Source organism: Typopeltis vanoorti, chromosome 6 (genome assembly GCF_054136105.1).
Source record: "Typopeltis vanoorti isolate ZY-2024b chromosome 6, IOZ_Tvanoo_1.0, whole genome shotgun sequence".
In the NCBI taxonomy this organism is placed as follows: Eukaryota; Metazoa; Arthropoda; class Arachnida; order Uropygi; family Thelyphonidae; genus Typopeltis; species Typopeltis vanoorti.
This window is the reverse complement of record NC_143554.1, coordinates 84942658-84962700: the sequence shown is the minus strand read 5'-3', so window position 1 is coordinate 84962700 and position 20043 is coordinate 84942658. Positions and strand designations below refer to the sequence as shown.

The window sequence follows — 20043 nt, the reverse complement described above, 5'->3', positions numbered from 1 at the left end:
AGATAACCTATAACTCACATACGGTTTACAATAAAATTATAGGGGGGGGTTAATTATGGTTTTTAATGTCCTGTTCTCTATTTTCAGGTAGCTCTCTCTCTGCAAAGGACAAGGAAGGTAGGACTTCCCTTCGATGGGCTTGTGTCAAAGGTCAACTGCAGATAGTTCAGTGTATTATTGACCACGGTGCTGATATTAACATGACAGACCGACAAGGGAAGACAGCGCTACACGTGGCGGTGAGCCAGGGAGACATACAACTGGTAAGCTTAGCAAATGTTGCCTTTCCCACATAAACCCAGTCACTGAACAAGGGATTTCGATTATACATTCAATTGTTTTGTTACCAGAGAAATATTTCTTCCAAAGATACATAAATGTCACTTCAGGAAAGTCAAGTAACTTTAAAAGAAAAAAAAAAGTAACTTAAAATTATCACGTTATGGGATACACAAGATATCGCGATTATATAATATAATAACTTCATTAGTGATTTTCTCTCAACAGTTTTTTCTTCCAAATTATTATATTATTTGTTAAATTTCTTAATTTAAAGAGATCTTAATCATTATTGCTAAAAGCAGTTTTACTAGGGCTAAATTTTTGGTAACAATCTGTGAGAATGACATTTCTTAACCGAAGAATGACTTCGATGTGTGCAGTGTTTTGCTCGAGCTTAAAAGGCGTGTATAAGAAATAAAGGTACGATTTTTTTAATGAGTAATAGATGGATGACTTACTTGATTAGGTTGTTTATTATAAGATTTTCATCCAAATATCAAGAGCATCTTCAGTACGAATAAATTGTAATACAAACACAAACAAACATGACAGAAAAACCTAAACGATTAGAATACGAAGTTGAAATCGTGGGTTAATACAGGCCAGCGCAGTCATATTGTACTAAAGTACTCACGATGTTAACAAATTTAAATAAATTGGAAAGGGTAATACTGAACGAGCATTATCTCCCACATCTGGGATACCCGTAGCCCATTATATCTATTGAGATGGGATATGACGCAAAATTTCATAACTCTCTTTCTAAACTCTTTCCCATAAATGCAGTTTTGGTGTGTCTCGCGACGAAAAGCTGCAGATTTATCGGATTAGCAAAGGTAAGACAAACCACAGGCACAATGGATTTGAAAAACAAGTTTGGGAAATTCACCAGATCTGCAGCTGTTCTTCGAGAAACATCAAACTTTCATTAAATATCATGAGCGGAACAATCTGATCTTGGAAAACATGCTATCGCTTCTGAAAAAAAACAAACATACTATCGCTTTTTCCCCAAGAATATTTCACAATATTCTTAGGGAAAAAAGTTCTACATAAAAGCAATCTCCTTATGGAGCGGTCGTGAAGATTTCTACATCATCACACCAATCTCATATAATCTAATCACTCTAATTGGAAGATAATGCTTGTTCAACCTATTGAAGTTATTATTTATTTATTTATATTTTTAATATCTTTAGGACTTAATGCAAGTACCGTGTTGCTATCTTAACTCAGGCCTTTGCCTTCACCACAGTCGCCTTGTTTAATCGCATGTGTGTGTGTGTGCGCGCGCGTGTGTGTGTGTGAGTGCGTGTGCGCCTGTATTTCAATTTATTCATTACGAAGAATGCCTCTGCTGCTTGGCCTAAAATTTTGTAATAAAATTTATCAAGTAAGTTATTATTTATTCTTTTCAGAAAATGCCCACTTTCCTTTCTACTCGCAAAATACAAACGGTTTCGGTTTTTTTAGAGGCTCTATGTTTTGAGCTAGTTGGCTGTAAGCTACATAATGTTCAGAACAACGTACAGAGTCACTCTATTCCCCTCACGCCTTGACGCAACCCATAACCTGTAATGCTTCACCTCTCAACTCCAATCAAAATAACACAATAACCTAAAGAATGCTATCTACGATGAAATTTACTATTACTATCCAATCGTAAGCCACCCAATCTTTATCATTTTAAGCTACACCAGTATTAGACCGATTTCCCTGCTCAGCATAGCTTTTCAGCAACAAAACATATCTCTTTTCAGGTCTGCATGCAAGTGATAAATCATCCTCTGCAAGTCTGACTTTGAGTTTCTACAGATATCTACAGAAAATCATAATTGGATACGACCTAATGAGAGTTCCTTAGTGTGATTTTCTAATTATGATTTTCTACAGATATGTGCAAAACCAACTCTGGGTTTATCATTCATAAATTATGCAATGCTGTATTTCGGATATTTTAAACACCCTTCTCTCCTTTGTCTTCTCAGAGTGCCATATACTTGTATATCACTCTACAGTCCCCAAAATGTACCTCTTTCAAAAAAGCATCGCGTGATTTATAGAAAACCCCAATTCTGTTATTTTTTTATTTTATTTTAAAGGGATGAATGATTGTCATCAATCACTCATTCCTTTGATTGTGAAAATGAATATGTATTCAGTGGAAAAGTCGGAAGATGATAATTTTTTTTTCTAAGAGAAATTAAATTGAAAACCACTTCATCTAGCTACTACATAAAAATATTAATAATAAACTTAATATAACTTTTGTAGGTTCAGCTACTTCTTGACAATGGGGCTAGCACAGAACATGAGGACCACAAATGTCTGCGGCCTCTAGATCAAGCTATAGAGTGTGGAAACGTCGTCATAGTCACAAGGTTCTTAAGGAGAGGAGCAAAACTCGGTGGGTGTCATTCCAATGTTTCCTTTAAACAAGGCAAGAACAATCATTGTCCAAATAAAACATTGACGAAAAACTTAGCTGCAAAGTCAATTATAATTATTTAAATTTTTTTTAAAAAAATCGCATTTTTTATTTTGATTAAATAAATCATGCATCACACTTTTTAAAGAAATTAAATCCATATAAATAATCCAGAATTAAAACTAAATTAATCGAACATTTACCGTTTTTATACGTACAAATCATAATCGTCTGATATATTTTTGATATAAAATATATTTAAAATAATATCCTTTTATATTTTAAATAGAAAATTTGACACTTTAATTTTGAATAATGATTTACATTTCTAGGTCCTAGAACCTGGTTAATGGCAGAGGGCAAGCCACTGGTGCAGATCCTTCTTCTGAAGAAACTACTCAGTGATGGCAACCTCTTGTATAAGGTTGGTTGGCTAAAGCATTTTTAAAGTTTTTTTAACTATAAACCAAGTATTCTCATCTTATTGGAATGACCAAGTTACTATAAAAAGTAACAATTAAATCAATCAGTTTTTTTTTGTTTGTTTCTTCTGCGTGTGTGTCAAAAACCAAAATTAGGCATAATGGGATCCCTTCTGAAATCTTTTGCAAGGATTTTTATCATTTTTTTTTTATCAAGTTTTTATCAATCTTTTTATCAAGTTTTTCAATGCGTGAATTCACGCTCTTCACAGAATTGGAATCCCGCCTCACTACCGGCTTCCGAATTCTGTACTTGGAATATTTCACTACATACATTGCATTGTGGACAAAACTGCAAAATTCTAGAAGTCCGTTATCTATAGCTGTAATGCTTCAGATACAAACCTCTTCCACAATACTTTTGCGAGCGAGCGAGAGAGAGAGAGAGAGATAGAATTATGCTATTTATTGCTTTTCAGTTTAATAATAAAAGTGATCAACAGTGATGCCCTTGACTGAAAAACGGTTTCATACGGAAGAGGTAGAAAAATCCTGCCCCTGAAAAATCCGTATTATTATCGTCCTTATAAAGATCCTTCATGCCCAAGACGGGATTCCAATCTAAACTGAAAAGGCATCTTTTTGATAATTGACAAAATTGGAATTACGGCCATAGAAACTATAATGCCAGTATATTGTCAGTGAACTGTATATGTTCTCCAGGTCTGTCTGTAGAATTGAATACTCGAGTTTTCGAAGAAAAACAACCTGCTGTCTCTGTATGAGACTGACCAACTCACGATTTGCTAAAAAAAAAAAAAGCATTCTCGATTCAATTCGAATCCAATTGACATTATCTTGAGGATATATCATTATCATATAAACAAATTCCAACTACTTCTTGTTGGATCCTACGTCCTATTCCGATGTATATTCTAGCTGTTGACTGAATCCACATTCGAACACAGAGAAAATTTATTTTTAACTGCGCCACTCTATGTTCTAATTTGCATAAGCAACGTTGTGAAATCTACCATCAGCTAGCACAATATTGTTATCAACTTAATTCAGGCCGAAATTCTCCCTGTTATATAGCGGGAACCCTGTATATATATATACAGGGTTCCCGCTAAAATTCGAACTATTTTAATGAGCAGTGCAATGAAAGAAATCAGGCAAACACAAGATTCAACTCAAAAATATTATTTAATACTTTAACACATAAATTGACATTATCTTGAGGATATATATTAAAACAAGAATTTCTAGTAGGGATAATACAATTTAAGAATGAATAAGTTCTCTTTAAGACATTAGTAATAATTCACTCAGCTGAGTATATCATTTACGATTAGAATTTATGCATATAATTTCTACTCTTCTTATTATCCAATTCCAAATACAGTTTCACTCTGAACAAAGCTATCGTTCAATGTACTTCAATTATTGATCCAGTTTAACTATTCAGAACAATCACAAAGCTCAAGTCATCAGACATTCATTAAGCAACCTTTAAGTTTATCAATCTAACACAATAGTTCTCAGAAAATTCAGTCTGAAATTTACATTGTGTTCTCTCGTAACAGGCTTCTTTATATCACGCATTCAATCTTGAACTATTAACCCAGAGATGCTTCATATACAGTATTACGTTTACGAGGAAATGTTTCACTGTATCACCCATTCAATCTTGAATTGTTAATTTCAGCAATATGAACTATATCATGTTCTCCAGAAACAAGCTTCGCTACTTCACACGGAACATAGAAAAGTTATCATTACGTATAGACAGAACGGCTTCCTCATTATCGAGAATCCTGGAAATTCTCCTTGGTTCTTGAATACTTTCACTTTGAGAACACACTCTAATATTATAGAATCCTGGGTTTCAGTAACTGAAACCCAGGATTCTATAATATTAGAGTGTGTTCTAAACTCGGGAGAATTTATCTTCTTGCTCGTAATTGCCTAACTTTCAATACTTCTTGCTCATTCTTATTATCCTTTCGTTCAACACTATCCTCCTGCGAGGCGATAGGAATTTATAAAAAAATAAGAGCTCGAAGAAAGATAAGTCAAAATGCAGAGCGGTTCCCAGTCCTTCCTACTCCGTTTAGTCCCAGGTTATTTTTCTCCCCGCTTATTCTTGTGTCTTTCCTTTTTATGTACTACTCATGACATCCTACTCTCCCTTCCGCCAAAATCTGGTTCTAACTGGTTTTGTTGATACCGAACTGGCTTCTTGCATACTGTACAGTAACTCACGATAAGGCACGCGCTGGCTAAAAATAACATAATTTCTTACAACAACCAATCAAGTCTTATTTTGAAGAATTACTTGGATACATTACATTTTACCAATAACATAAAGAGATTACATATTTCACAGTTTTTATCTCTATTTTAGTAATATTAATTTCATAATAATAAGTGATATTTAATACACAGATTTCACAACTGCACTTCATCTCAAAACAATAAATGAACAAATGAATATTAATAAACATAACTTGAAAGAAATCATATGAATAGCATATTATTAATAAGAGATTATTAGTCTGATGAGCAAATTTGGCTTAGGGAATGGCTGATTATGTTTGGACTCTGAATGAAGTATTAATAATTTCCAATTCTCCTCATTCAGAATCCAACATTCCGTTCTATGATGCTTTTTTTTTTCCCGAGTGGTTAGCGTATCCGCTCTCCAGCCAAAAGGTTGCGGGTTGTTCGAATCCCGCCGTGGGCATGGATGTTTTTGATTGTCTGTGGAAATACCAGTGGTGGTGGTCGTGGTGTTCGGCGGTAGATGGCGTTGATGTAGTTTGGTGGAGACAGAGTTGTAGAGCAGGTGCCCTCCCTCGATGAGTCTTTGGACTCCCTGGAGGCGTTAAATAATAATAATAATAATTTTGAAACGAATTGTTTTCTACTCTGTACACACACCAACTCCAACTGGAGAATAGCAGGATGACTGCGTTTTTAAGTATTCGCAAATACATCGTATCCATACTTAAAGGTCGAATAATTATGGAAAAGAATCGGGTGGTCTTCAGTCGATTGAAATATGGCGTTGTAGTGAATTAACAGTAACAGTTCTCCGAATAGTTTACATGCATCTGTATAAACCAATGTTACATTCGCTTAAATATGTTCAAAACAGCATAATAATTTCTCTTTTATAAAAATAGGGAAAGACTTAAAAACGTCTGATCCTTCCAATCGTTTTCAGTAACTCCGATTTGTTATCACAGTGCCATTTTGTTTCGTTTCAATTTTAGAAAGGTCGGCTTCAAGACGCCATTTACCGGTACCAGTATGCACTAAAGAAATTTCCCGATTTAGCTAATCTAGAGGACGAGAACCAAAGATTCCGCAATATAAAGTTCCAGCTGCATTTAGGATTATCAAGAGGAAAAAGAAAGCTTCAGGTGAGTCTCCAGATACTAATTAAAAGGTTGATATAATCTTAAAGCACCGATAGTTAACAATGAGAGAGCTTCTATATTGTACATTTCATCCTCTCTTCCTAACGCCAATCGCTAAGCCAGGTAATCGATTAAATGCCACGAAATGTTAATTATTTTCTTCTACCAAACGGTGCATTGTGTGTGTTGTTGATTAAAGCCATACATAATACATCGTGCGTATTTCCTATAGGACTTTGATGGAGCAATCCGGGCAGTGGACAACGCCCTGAAGATTAAATCGGAATCCTTTGAAGCTCACTACACCAGTGCACGTGCAAGGAAAGACGCTGGGTAAGAATAGTTTCACATGCTTTATAATAGCTGTAATGAAATGTAGTGTGAGAGTCTTGAAATAAACGAAGTGAACGAAGTATCAAACGGAGACAATAAGTGACTCGAGAGAAAGACTGTCGATATCAGTATCCCACTTTTAACCAATACACTCTGTGGGGCTTATTAAGAACTGTCTGGGCAAAAACACGAATCTAGAACATCATACATAACATATTACTATTATTAAATGTTATTATTTTTTTAGTACTGCTATCAAATATGTTTCTCTCTCTCTCTTACACACACACACACACACACACACACACACACACACACACACACACACACACACACACACACACACACACACACACACACACACACACACACACAGTATTTTATTTCTGCCAAGATTATGCACATCGAAAACGTGATGTCCAACTTTCTAAGCATTTTCATTCCCATGTTTGTGATAGTCTACTTTGATGACATTTCCGTTGTGTTTGATGATTTCCGTTGTCTGTAGTCCTTGATAAGATAGCCCGGCTTGTCGAATAGGCAGTCTCCCCGCTCTTCTAGTCTGCCTTAACAGTTAATGTCTTTAGGTAGTACACATTAACCCTTTGTCTGAGATTACCACCGCGCTTATTGGAGGCCTGAAGTGGCTTGAAAAAGTTTGTTAAGTCTATAAATCAGGGAGAACCGGAACATTAAACCCTTATTCCACTCACTGGACTCTACGATAGGTTTACATTAGGTGGAATGCACATACAAAAAAAACTGTCTCTGCTCACTGAGGATTAACAAATATGGCCATTCTATATATAAATATTATATAAACACGTTTAACCGGTCTTAATGAGGAAGACTGATTTTAGCATAAGAAATTTATTAAATGTAATTATTTAGACTTAAAAGGATAAGAGGAATTTATATTCTGGTCTAATGGATAGTGTTTCCGTTTCTACTACCAGGTTATAGGTTGCTGTGTATGGCGAAAAGGTGATGTCAAAGAAGTAGATATGTTTTTGGTCAATGAATTTAAAGTGGGCCATGGTGACATTGAAGATCGACATCGAGCAAGACAGAAGACAACATTTTGCGTAATAAGGGCATCTTCTTAAAGATCAGCGAGTGAAATTGCGTGCAATTGCACAAGTGGTGAACTGGAGTAAGTCCCACACTGTTTAAGAAATTGTTCACGCCCTTCGCTTTCGAAAGGTCTGCTCCCACTGGATTCCCTGACAATTGTAAGAGGGGCTCAAGACAACACGCATGGGGATGTATCTGTGTGATACAGAGACAAAGGCGAGGACTTTCCTTCCTCGCCTGATCACAGGAGACGAAACGTAGATTCATCACTTTACCCCGGAGAGCAAACAAAGCTCCATGACCTGGAAACATTCACAATCTTCCGTGTGCAAAAAATCAAACTGTTCCCACTGTTCAAAAAGTCATGGTCACAGTGTTCTGGGATCGCCAAGGCATTCTGCTGGAACTTCTTGCCGAAGGGAGGAACAATCGATGCAGAGCTTTGCTGTGCAATGTTGGACGAACTGAAAACCAACATTCAACGCAAACGACCAGGACAAGCAGCGTGACAACGCTACTCCACACCCTGCGCACACCACTCGCGAGTGGGCGCGCTGAAATCGTTGGGAAAAACTCTGCCATCCCCTCCCTCCCATAGCCCAAACTTAGTGTCTTCAAACTTCCATGTATTCGCCCCCCCCCCTCAAGAAACATCTTTTCGGAAGACTTTCAGTACTGGTATCGGTAAAGTGATCTATTGTTGGGACAAGTGCCTCATATGTAGAGAAGTAGTGCATGTTCACTTATTTCTTGGTGTATAATTTCAACTTGCCATTATTAAACATCCTCGAGAAAAAAAAGAAAGTGTTACCTTACTTTTCGAAAATCTCTCATAATAACAATTTCGTACTATTCTAATAAATATCCTGTATAATTATTCATTCGAAATCACATTTAATTCCTCATCATGCTTACATGATTTTTAATTCGGTTCACTAGAATTCGTATTCGTCATTCAGTGCAATGAGAAAAATTCGTCATTTCATGGTGAATTCTGGTACAGTATTGTTCCGCTGGAGAGTAAATTTTGTGTACATGTCTATTAAAACAAAAATTAAATTATGACTTACAGAGAGAGAGAGAGAGAAAATATAAACCCTATTTAATGGTTTCTAATCATATTATTAACTTATTCTATTACCTAGATACTATAAAGAAGCACTCTTCGATATCACCGAAGCTCTTCGACTGGCGCCCACTAACGACGAACTAAGAAATCTTCTTCTAACTGTAAAAGCCGAAATCGAAGCAGGAATTAAGGAAACGAAAGACCCTCAGAAAAGAACTGACGAAGTGAAAATGTCAACTTTTATCAGTAAAGGGTATTTATCTTCCTTATTTTGTTTATCTGAAATCTTATCTTCATCTGATTGATTTAATGATTCTATAATTCGATGTTTTAAAGCGACGCAGCAATTAGTTTTGAATGTAGGTAAGGTATAGTGTGGGCATGCGCATTAATAATGAGTGGAAACCATGATGATAACTAATAAGATATTTTTAATTTATAATAATAATTTAGTACATTATAATTTAGTAATCTGTCCACAGAACTAAAGAGATGCTAACTAGTTGAAAGCTCTTGGCTATTTATAATCCTGTCATCTTACCTGTTGTTATTTATAGACTGATTCTTATTAACATTTCTGTGATTTTGATCTATTTCCTGATATGTGTAATTTTTCCATTTCCTTGATATTCCAAGAGTATTCCTTTTTAGTGCTCACTAACATATTTTGGTGGATCCCCCGCTCCTTTCCACACATCTGGGCAATGGTTTAAGATTCATAAGTAAGTGTTAGTCGGACGACCACCTCCTTTTCTATTCATCGTTTCATACTTCATACCCTAACAAAATTTTTAGTAGCAACCTCAATTTTATTCTAAAAAGATTTTTGAGCAAAATTGGTTCACAATCACTTTGTATTCTTGAACAAACGATCGATTCTTTTTTTATATATTTTTATTAGTTTTTTAAGGTTTATAGTTAAGCTATTAATTGCATGTTCGTTATTTGCATTTACCATTATCAAGGCTCTCCATATTTATTTCTATTTTGTTCCAATAGAAAATAGAGACTTCTAAAAGTATTTTCTAAAGCTACTGTGAAAGAACAAGGGATCAGTATCTATTGTACTTTAGAAACGCTTTAAAATGTCGTAGAGATATTACTTTTCCTCGGACAGCGTATTAAATGTTTTTTTAAATATTGTTTTTAGAATATTAATTTCCCCCTCCCTCCACAGGCGATCTCAGCACTGATGATAATGTTTCGTGAATGGCTGGAGGTTACAGTCCCTATAATAATAATAATAATAATAATAATAATAATAATAATAATAATAATTGTGAGGAAGGCTATTCCAAAGAAAAGAGGTAGATAAATGAAAGAAGAACACACGAAGTTAGCGCGGTGTGTGGTTTCATTCCTGTGTCTATGTATGGATCTTCCACTTGTTTTTGTTTTTCCAAGCTTAAAAGATATTTGAAGAAGGAATGACGGTGTCCAGTTCAGTAAAACGGCCCCATGAAAATACTGTAGTAAATGTAGTTAAGGCATGAAACAGAAATCTGTTTTATTTCTGTTTCAGAAAGAAGCGCATTTATTAACTGGGGTGCCATGTTTTTGGAAAGCATCAAGCATTTAGAGAATTTTTTTTGGTGCATCACTCTAATTTGTGTGATATTTGTACAGCTTCATGGAGAACTACAAAGAGATGATTTTTTTCCTATGTTGAAATTACAGCAGAAGGAACTAAAGCTATGAGGCTAGTGTGCTGTTGTTAATTGTTTATGCTCCTCTATCTGGTTTGCATATTTTTGTGATTAAAAATCGAGTTTCCTGGAGAAAAATCCCCGCTACCGCCATACTAGACCGGCAAGACAAGTCATCTGCCAATCCAGAAAAGCAACTGGCAAAATACACTACACATTAAAAGCAGTGCAGCATCTCATTAATAAAAAGTTTAAATTCCGTACACCACCTAATAAGTAAGTCGAAATTTCAAAGAATTAGCTGAAAGAAGCATGCAATTTCATACTTTTCTTCTTTCACTGTACATCACCGAAGCGAACTTAAGTGCTCTATAGACCTATTTCAGTCAAACTTACCTTTACAAGAAAGACAATCAAACAGCTTCCTCAGCCAGAGGTAATGATAACCAAGTCGGTCCTTTGAGTATGGTCTCACGCCTAGCGGCCCTCATCACAGCTGGTAGAAAAAATAAAAAGAATACGAGCGAGCTCCGAGCGCTTGTTCAAGCTCACGTTCAGTCTACCAGAAAACATCGAGAAAAGGCTACGTCACCAATCAATCGCCACTCAGTGCACTTATCAGCATAGATATACAACAATTCCAATATCGCAAAGCACTAAAATAATGACTAAATATAGTCCTAAATATATAAATAAATATAATGTATTCAGCAGAATCACATTAATTTCTATTGAATATCGATTGCTAACAGATATTAAGAAAAACTTGGGTTACCGTTTTAAACATTTCTTTAGAATTTAAGCTACAAGACGTTTTAATATCTAAAAACCCGTCAAGCAGGAAAATTGATAATTTTAAGAAATGAATATTAATATAGTTCGCTCAAAATATGCCTACGTGGACACACACACACACACACACACACACACACACACACACACACACACACACACACACACACACACACACACACACACACACACACACACAGAGAGATACTGCTTGTTCTTTCATTATTCAGTTGTTGATTAGGGACACTAAGTTCGAGAAATCGGCTTCAGTAATTCCTCAACAGCAACTCTGGCTATATTGTTTCGGAAGAATACCTAAATGAAGTGGATTTCTGCGTACGTCATTTCTGAAAACCTAAGTCGGTGTCTTTTCAGTGAAATGCACACTCAAATCACAATCAACCCCATAACAGCGAGACATAGTTAACAAGCTTTACTAACTTTTGTGAGAGCTAGACTACGTAACTAAACCATGATACGTCCACTGTCAGGCAGCCGTAGTAATTGGCCAAATTGCTGGAATGACTATCTTTCAGCAATTCCAGAATCGGACCCATGTTGATCTAAAATTATTTGCTTAGAATCATCCACGGAATCAATCTCTAAAATTAGCAACTTCTCCCTGAAGTGGCCTCTATAAGGTCTACCTGGATATATTTTTTTTATTTGGCGGTCAATAAGACTTTGTAAAGCACCAAATAACAGACATGTCAGACCTTATAGAGGCCACTTCAGGGAGAAGTTGCTAATTTGAAATCATTTTGGCACCAAATAACAGACCTTGCAGAGGCTACTCAAGGGAGATTTGCTAATTTAGGGATTGATTCCTTGAATGAATGTGTAGGTGCATCTAAGAATAACTGACTTATTTAATTTTTAATGAAGTATATTAGTGATAATGACTTTTACGCACTCTTCTAGATATACTAATTTTATTATATAATCAAGTTGGGAGTACATCTCTAGCAGTGTTTCCAAATTTCATTTCTATTAAAGATGACAGTGTACCATCCATTCTTAAATTAGCACAATTATCTGAAATATCAAGGACAGAATGGCTTTTTTCTTTGTCACTCATACCCAAGAAAGGTTGCTATAAATGGTATAAATGTTTTATAGGTAAAAATAAAACATTTGTACCATGCAGAGCTTAAAGATTTCTTAAAATTTTTAAAATATTTTTATTTATTTTTACGTCATCCGGAACCTCTGCTTTAAACTGGAACTACTCACAGGCCTTCGATAAGCTGTAAGTTGTTCTCCGACTGGGAGATTATATTCATCTGCCACAAGATAATCACAAACTTCCATATGCTATGCTAACTAACCTCGTGAAAGTAAAATCTGTTGTGCATTTTCTTCTCGCCGGTTACGTCTCCATATGGCTTATTTTATCTTTTTGGAATGATTGTTTTGATTTTATCATTTTGGCATGATCGGCAGACTTCATTTATTTTCATATAAATCGCTTTGTTATACAGGGTGTTCGGGATAAATTTGACATATTTATAATTAATTATATTTTTCCGTAAGTTACATGTATTAACACACACTTCTCTTCATTTAAAAGTTTGGACCCTTCTTCATTCATATACAAGATGTCAGAAAGGATGGATAGCTGGAACCCACCTGAATCATGGAAGAGAATAACTTGTATCATGATGATTCGTGCCCGCCATCAAAATAAGGATATTACGACTGCTGCCCAATGCTCCCTGAATACAGTAAAAACAATCAGGCATGAACTAGAGACTTGCAATGGTGACTACGAGGATGTAGCAAGAAGAAAGATCCCTAGCAGACGATCTGATTGCGTTCGTACAGCAGAATTCCTCGCAAATCTGCAGGAACAGGTGTTGAAGAACCCTGGCATTGGAATTCGGGCTTTGTTCGTGGAGTTGCTAACTGTAGTCAAGCCCTGGATAACAAGGGTAGCCAATGGTAGGCCGTATGTATGGCAGCAGGATTCGGCCCCTTGCCACACCTCTGGGAAAAGTCAAAAATGGTTGTCTGAAAATTTCTACGACTTCACCAGTCCAAATGTTTGGCCTCCAAACTCCCCAGACCTTAACCCCATGGATTATTTTGTATGAGGCGCAGTTGAAAAAGACACCAATCGCACTTCCAGTAATACAAAAGCCCAGTTAATGGATAAAATTAAAACAGTTTTTACGGCCCTTCCCAGGGAGACTGTAGCATCAGCTTGTTCGAGGTTCCGAAGCAGAATTGAAGCTGTGATCGATGCTAATGGTGGTTATTTTGAGTAAATCTTGTTGATAGTATTGTAATTAACTCTGCCTGTAATGTTTTTTTGTCAATTCATTAAATTTAATAGATACAAAGAAGATTTTCTTTTTCCTTACGAAACTGTCAAATTTATCCCGAACACCCCGTATATAGCAATATTTCTCATTATTTAATTCTATAGAAAATATATTCGCTTTGATTAGAAATATCAGTTTGACCGACCGAGGATATCGTTTTCTTTTCAGAACAACCGATTGCCATATGGTAAAGGACTCTAGACCAACGATATCCAGGCCGACTCCGTATTCTACAATCACACGACCCAAAGAAATGCTGGAGCCAATATCCGTCGGTAGCATTGTGTAATTCCAAATCTAGTCAATATAATATTTATATTTCAGGGATAAATGACTCACCACTGTGTTCATAAGAATGACCTACACGCGAGAAGTTGTGGTCAAGAGACTCAATCCGGAATCCCAAATAAGTGACGTCGCAGAAGTGGATGAGCGACACGGACTTGGGAACTGATTTTCAAGTAATTATGACCACTCAGGAGTTTTTCAAAAAAAAAAAAGACTTGTTTCTGTACCATTTTTAGCGCCGTTGCTATATTTTTATATTCGTATTTGTGACTCTTACTGCATTTCAGGTCCTTTCTAGAAAGGACAATTTTTAACTGTTCTCGGAATCTTGATTTGTGACACTGACAGGATGGTCAAAAGAGAAGACGTCTGGTTGTTTCGTCAAATGTACTTTTTAATCGTTCATCGAGTTTTAGTTATTTATTATTTGAACCTGTTTCATGTAATTCTGTAACGTGAAGTACATTACGTATTAACATCAAAGTAATGAACGGATTAATACAAGCTTTGTGCAATTCAATTTTAACATGACTGAAAATAGTTAATCGCTATTGTCTAACCTAATAATTTAATATCCAGACGAAGCATTCTAACATTTCATAGTTAAATCTCTGTCAAAATTATGCTATTTTAAACATTAGTCCTCACCTTCTTGCTTGCAAATATTTTTGACCCAACTAACACATGCTTTTGTTTTTCTAGTTGAAAGCATCAATATGCTTTTTACCTGAAACAGCACTAACAAGTATTCGAAAACAATAACTGCATTACTTTTCTACAAATATACTCCAACGGTTATAGCATTCTAGGTATAGAGAATATAAAAATTTATTTACTTATAATTTCTGGAAGCGTATGATTTAGGAGTTGCAAAACGCAATCGGTATCATTGAAATCGATAAGCCATATAACATCGGCGGAAACTCTGCGGCTTTGCAAAGAAATACCCGAGGAATCCTTCTAGATATCTTAAATATCTAGAAGGATTCCTCGGGTTATTTAAGTTAGATACCTTCTAACTTAAATCCTTCTCCCCTATCCAACAGGATATGCATTACTAAAAAGCAGTATCAAAACTCATCAGTGCAAATGTTTACCTTAAATGCGAATTGTAACGGCAAATTCCTAACTTACTATGAATCTTTCAAACCACTACCCACCATTTCTAAGCTGCAGTTTCTTCATATTCCTAGCAACTTGCAATTCTAAAAACTCCATTTTCTATTATTGGCTATATATTTCGTGAATTAATACATAGCAAATAACAAATGTTTTCAACTTCACTTGTTTGATTATTAATTGTCGTTAGGTCGAAAAACCGTTCATTGAACGAGTAATTAAATCATTAACATTTATTTATTGCAGTCGCATTATAAATTGTTTCAACTGTTTTCGTTACAGTAAAGGAATAGTTAATTTACATATAAGCAAGAGCAATGGTTATGAATATTTTAAATGAAGATAGTGAAGTATAATCCAGACTTAATTTCTTCTGATGTATTCCTTGGTTTGTGTTATTGCAATATAAATTTTTTTCCCCATTTGAATCCAACCACGAAAGGTTATAAATCTATAGTACTAATACTAATATATTAGTATCGTGAGTAGGCTAATTTACCAGCGTATGGCTTTTTAAAAAGAGCATTATTTAAATTCAACCATCATCTTTTATGAGATAAAGAGCCAATAGGCTTCACTTCGGCGAAGTAAATTTATTCAAATTAAGCTTTATGCTTTATTTGAATAAATTTACTTCGCCGAAATGAAGTCTATTGGCTCTTTATCTCAGTAATTTATTAGTGTGCACTTTTTGGCGACTCGTACAGTAAAGAAATAAGCTTTGTATTACTGCAACCTCAGTATTTACATCTAGGTCTACCTACTCACTGAGGAAATCTCAAAAAAGGTCGAAACCGTTCTGGGTAGTAGTGACCTTCTTCCATAATGTATAACAGCATACATCTCCTAGAAGTTGGGTTTTACATTATGGGGAAATACCAAGGACAGTGATCGGAGCTTACTCCACCTTTACAACGAGTTGCCCCAGCATGTTGGCTTTCGCTTGGACTCGCCGAACTTTTATAATTTTCTATATTCGGCATGAAACTCTTAGATAGATTTTCTATCTTTGAGTTTCTTATTCGGCTAAGAAATAATGTTGGATTCAATATCCACTTAATTTGAATAAAATCACCTTTTATGCTCTTTGTTAGAAAGCGACATTTAGCGGAGAAAAATGTGACAGATGACCTATGATGTACAATGGACGACACGCAAGGTAAATTTTTGGTCAAGAAATGACACCCTCAAAGATCAGGAGAGAGAGAGAAAGCACGTACACACACTACACACACACGCGCGCACGCAGATCAAGATTTATTTATTAAGTCTCCAACAAATAACTCTAAAGAAAAATATAAACATTTTCTTAAATAATATTACCATTGCTAAGAACAAAATAGGTCGATTTATCAAATTTTACCCTGAAACAAGCAAGCCATCATAAAAACACGCTGTCCACAGACAGCCTTAGTTGCTTCGGTCGTAAATCCATATTCAACAGTATACAGGATAGTTAATGGATAATTGAATATTTGTTTTCAAATCTGTTATTATCTTATGCATTTCGAATGATTTCGGACTACAACGCAACACCAGGATATTCGGATCTTATTTTCATTCTCAGTAAGGTGAATACTCTTAAACTTTTAATCATTATTTATTAAGCATTGTTATTAACAATGATAATATTACTGTATTTGAAAAATGTTTATATTCATGGAGGGAAATCTTGGTTTCGCTGCATTTTTTCGATCCAAGTCGTGGTACATTGGATGTGCGGATTGATGTTTCTAGCAACCATTATAGTACAAAATAAAAGATTTAAATAATTTTGTGTAATACTGACTAGTCATTATTCGTATTTTCACCTGTTGTGGCTTTATAAAAAATGTTATTGTAAAAATGGCTCTGTTTGCCTGAGGCTACTACCACGACAGTTATGTTATTTAAGATTTCGCTTCATGAGAGATATTGAACACAACGATGCGTACACTCTTGTCCTATAAATGTTTCGTAAGAAGGCGTAAGGTCGGGATAACCTGCAAAGTCAAGTATTTCGAAAGAGATATCTTAGAAATGCTAAGAAAAGCATATAAATAACCACCAGATTATGATTATGGGAAGTAATTCTTTAAGAGAATATAAACATTTAGTAAAATAAACTCCACAGCAGTGGGCCATCAACATATTATGAAAATATGTAAGTAGTCGACCAACTCGGTCAAAAAAAAAGGGGGAGGGCTCAAACAGGTGCTTTCTTTGTTCCTGACAAGAACCAGACGTACCTCAGAATTCTGCATGACTAAGCAAGCAATTTTACCGTGATTTGGTGTCTCAGCAAAGTACAGTCCAATTAATAAAGCAGTATTACGCTATATAAAACTATTTCTCGCTTATTTGTAAGAAATTCAATCAGATATTACTGAAGATACTTGATAATCCACGGTGCGCCGCCTCTACTGGAGTCTAAAAATCGAGATATTTGCTTTTTTCTATAAACTCTGTACGATATACGGATTGTGTATGCACGTCTAGTTCCATCTGTATTGCACCTGAAGCAATACATTAAGCGCTGCATATTTGCAAGCTGATTTTGATAATATATTCAATTTATATTATTTGAGATTGAAGGCTCTTTATCTTAAAGATCTAATATAAGGAGAATAAAATTTTATCATTGCTATATTCAAGAAGACTGCCAACTATACTTGTAAGCTTTCTATCAAGGAAAAAATGTACAGAAACTGTTTTCTTAATAATCTTGATCCTTGAAATGAAACGCTAATAAAGTGACTGAACAAATATCCAGAACTACAAGTTGACATATAAATTGTAAAGTTATGCCAGATATTATGCATAAAAATCACTAGAATTATACATATAAATATAAGAAAAAATGATTTTGTACGTTATTTAAAATCATCAGCTTTTAAAATTGTCATGTATTTTTTCTCTCCTCAAAACGCAACACATTTCTAAAACTTTGCTGTTAATTAAAAATATATTCACAGTCAAATCAGAAGTTTCGCTCTTTTGTTCTGAATGTTTCTTTCAGGATTAATAATATCTGATAAATATTTTTCTACATGTAAGAAATCCACGTTTTCTACTGTTACATTCAAGGAGAATTTGTGGTGAAATGTTCCAAAAAAAAAAAAAAAAACTATTGCAGTCACTTCATTTTGTTAACAATGACACACGCCTACATACTTCTCGATAAATAAGATTATCACTTCAACTTTTGTGAAATGTACTATGCGATCCCTGGTGGGACATACTTATACTATCGGAAATATTTTGAAAAAAAAAATATTGTAATACTGTGTGCAGTTTCGTTTTCTGATAAATTCGTATAATCATAAAGGAAAGTATTAGTTGTAGATATATGGCTGTGCTTACGAATATAAAAATTCGGAAAGAATAAAGAAAACAATTCCACTAATAAAACGAAAAACTTGGAATCCTGATAAAAGTCTGAATGATACCCGTTTGTGACGAAGCTTAACTCTTAAGGTTCACTTCAAATAGGGTGCAATTTGGCTTAACGAGGAAATTTCGTTCAAATTAGAAAGTGAATCCTAAACAAGGATTCTTTAAATGTTGTTCAGGGAATTCTTAAGCACAGTTATGGGAGTGTATGCATGTTTGCTTACTAAACAAAGTTAGTGCATGGGTTGATTTGCATTCTGATTTTCTCTACAATCAACTTACTAATTCCATTGGAGCTCATTCTCATCAAATTGGCTCATTAAGTTGGAATGAATTCATTTGCATGATTCCACTCTTTATTGGCTGATAAACTCCATTGATAGCATTTCATAATGACATTTTGATTTGGTCTTTATCAAATATAGTTTTCCGGATACTTTTTTTTTTACTTGTTATACACTGTAATTTTTAAAAAAGAATTGTAAACTTCACAACCTAAAATGTAGACTATTTTTAACGCCAACAATTCATTTTATTATTACGTGAGTGTAACTATTGATTTTCACTTTATACAAAACAGGTTTTTTTAATCTTCAATTAGTGAACTGTAGTGAAAGAAATTATTACTAAATTCATAATAAGGACCAGATCAAGTTATTTAATCATCACCGTGAAAAATCATTCGACATTAATGAAATGTTCACTATTCATGTTTAATAATATATCATTTCCCTAATTATGATGTCTCGTTACATCAATTTCACATCACTAGAGGGCGCATGAGTTGTAAGACAAAGTCCTAACTGTAAGAGTCCACGTAGACCATTCACTGTAACTGAGGTGTGGCTGGTGCATTTATGAATATTACGCTAATAATAAAGAACAATTAAAAGGAAAAGAATGTTTCTTGTGATAATTTTAACTACAGATTGATCATTATCAGTTTTTCGCAAACAAAATCATGTAGGCTGATCTGGTTCTTCTGATAAATATGTTGAGGGTTAATTCTTTTTTCTTTCTTTCTTTTTTTCTTCTTCTTTTTTTTAGAGCAATTTTGAAAGAGGAGTGAAAAACAGTTCATATAAACTGGATGGTGAGATTCGATTTTGTTTCATAAACAATTAGGAATGGCTTTCAGGTAAAATAAAAATGCAAATAAAAATAAAAACTAACATTTTTGAATAATTTGTAAACAACTGCGATAAGTTTAGATGAAATGATCAGACATCACCATTAATTTTAATAATTAAAAAGCAAATGAAAAAGGCTGTACTTTTACCAAAGTTTTGTAATGATTACGATTAATATTGACAATCCAAGTCATAGTTACTCCGCTTCAGCACAAACTAAATGTCTTGTTTAATTTAGAATTTAGCTTTGCATTTTTACAAGACTTTCGAACCATATTTTAGTTATTATTTCATGTCATCATTAATGAAAGCATCTCTCCAACCCTCCAAATAACTTTG

General features: G+C 34.7%; 1 protein-coding gene across 1 annotated transcript in view; it reads left to right on the top strand.

The window, feature by feature from the left end:
- Nucleotides 1–19475, top strand: part of LOC150105650 (protein TANC2-like) — a 67859-nt gene extending 48384 nt beyond the window's left edge. The window contains exons 20-26 of the mRNA XM_090394290.1: nucleotides 88–263; nucleotides 2557–2689; nucleotides 3043–3134; nucleotides 6411–6560; nucleotides 6790–6890; nucleotides 9110–9286; nucleotides 13964–19475. Coding sequence (XP_090250416.1) covers nucleotides 88–263; nucleotides 2557–2689; nucleotides 3043–3134; nucleotides 6411–6560; nucleotides 6790–6890; nucleotides 9110–9286; nucleotides 13964–14084 — 950 coding nt within the window. The 3' untranslated portion in view covers nucleotides 14085–19475. The remainder of the gene's footprint in view (nucleotides 1–87; nucleotides 264–2556; nucleotides 2690–3042; nucleotides 3135–6410; nucleotides 6561–6789; nucleotides 6891–9109; nucleotides 9287–13963) is intronic.
- The last annotated feature ends 568 nt before the right edge of the window (nucleotides 19476–20043 follow it).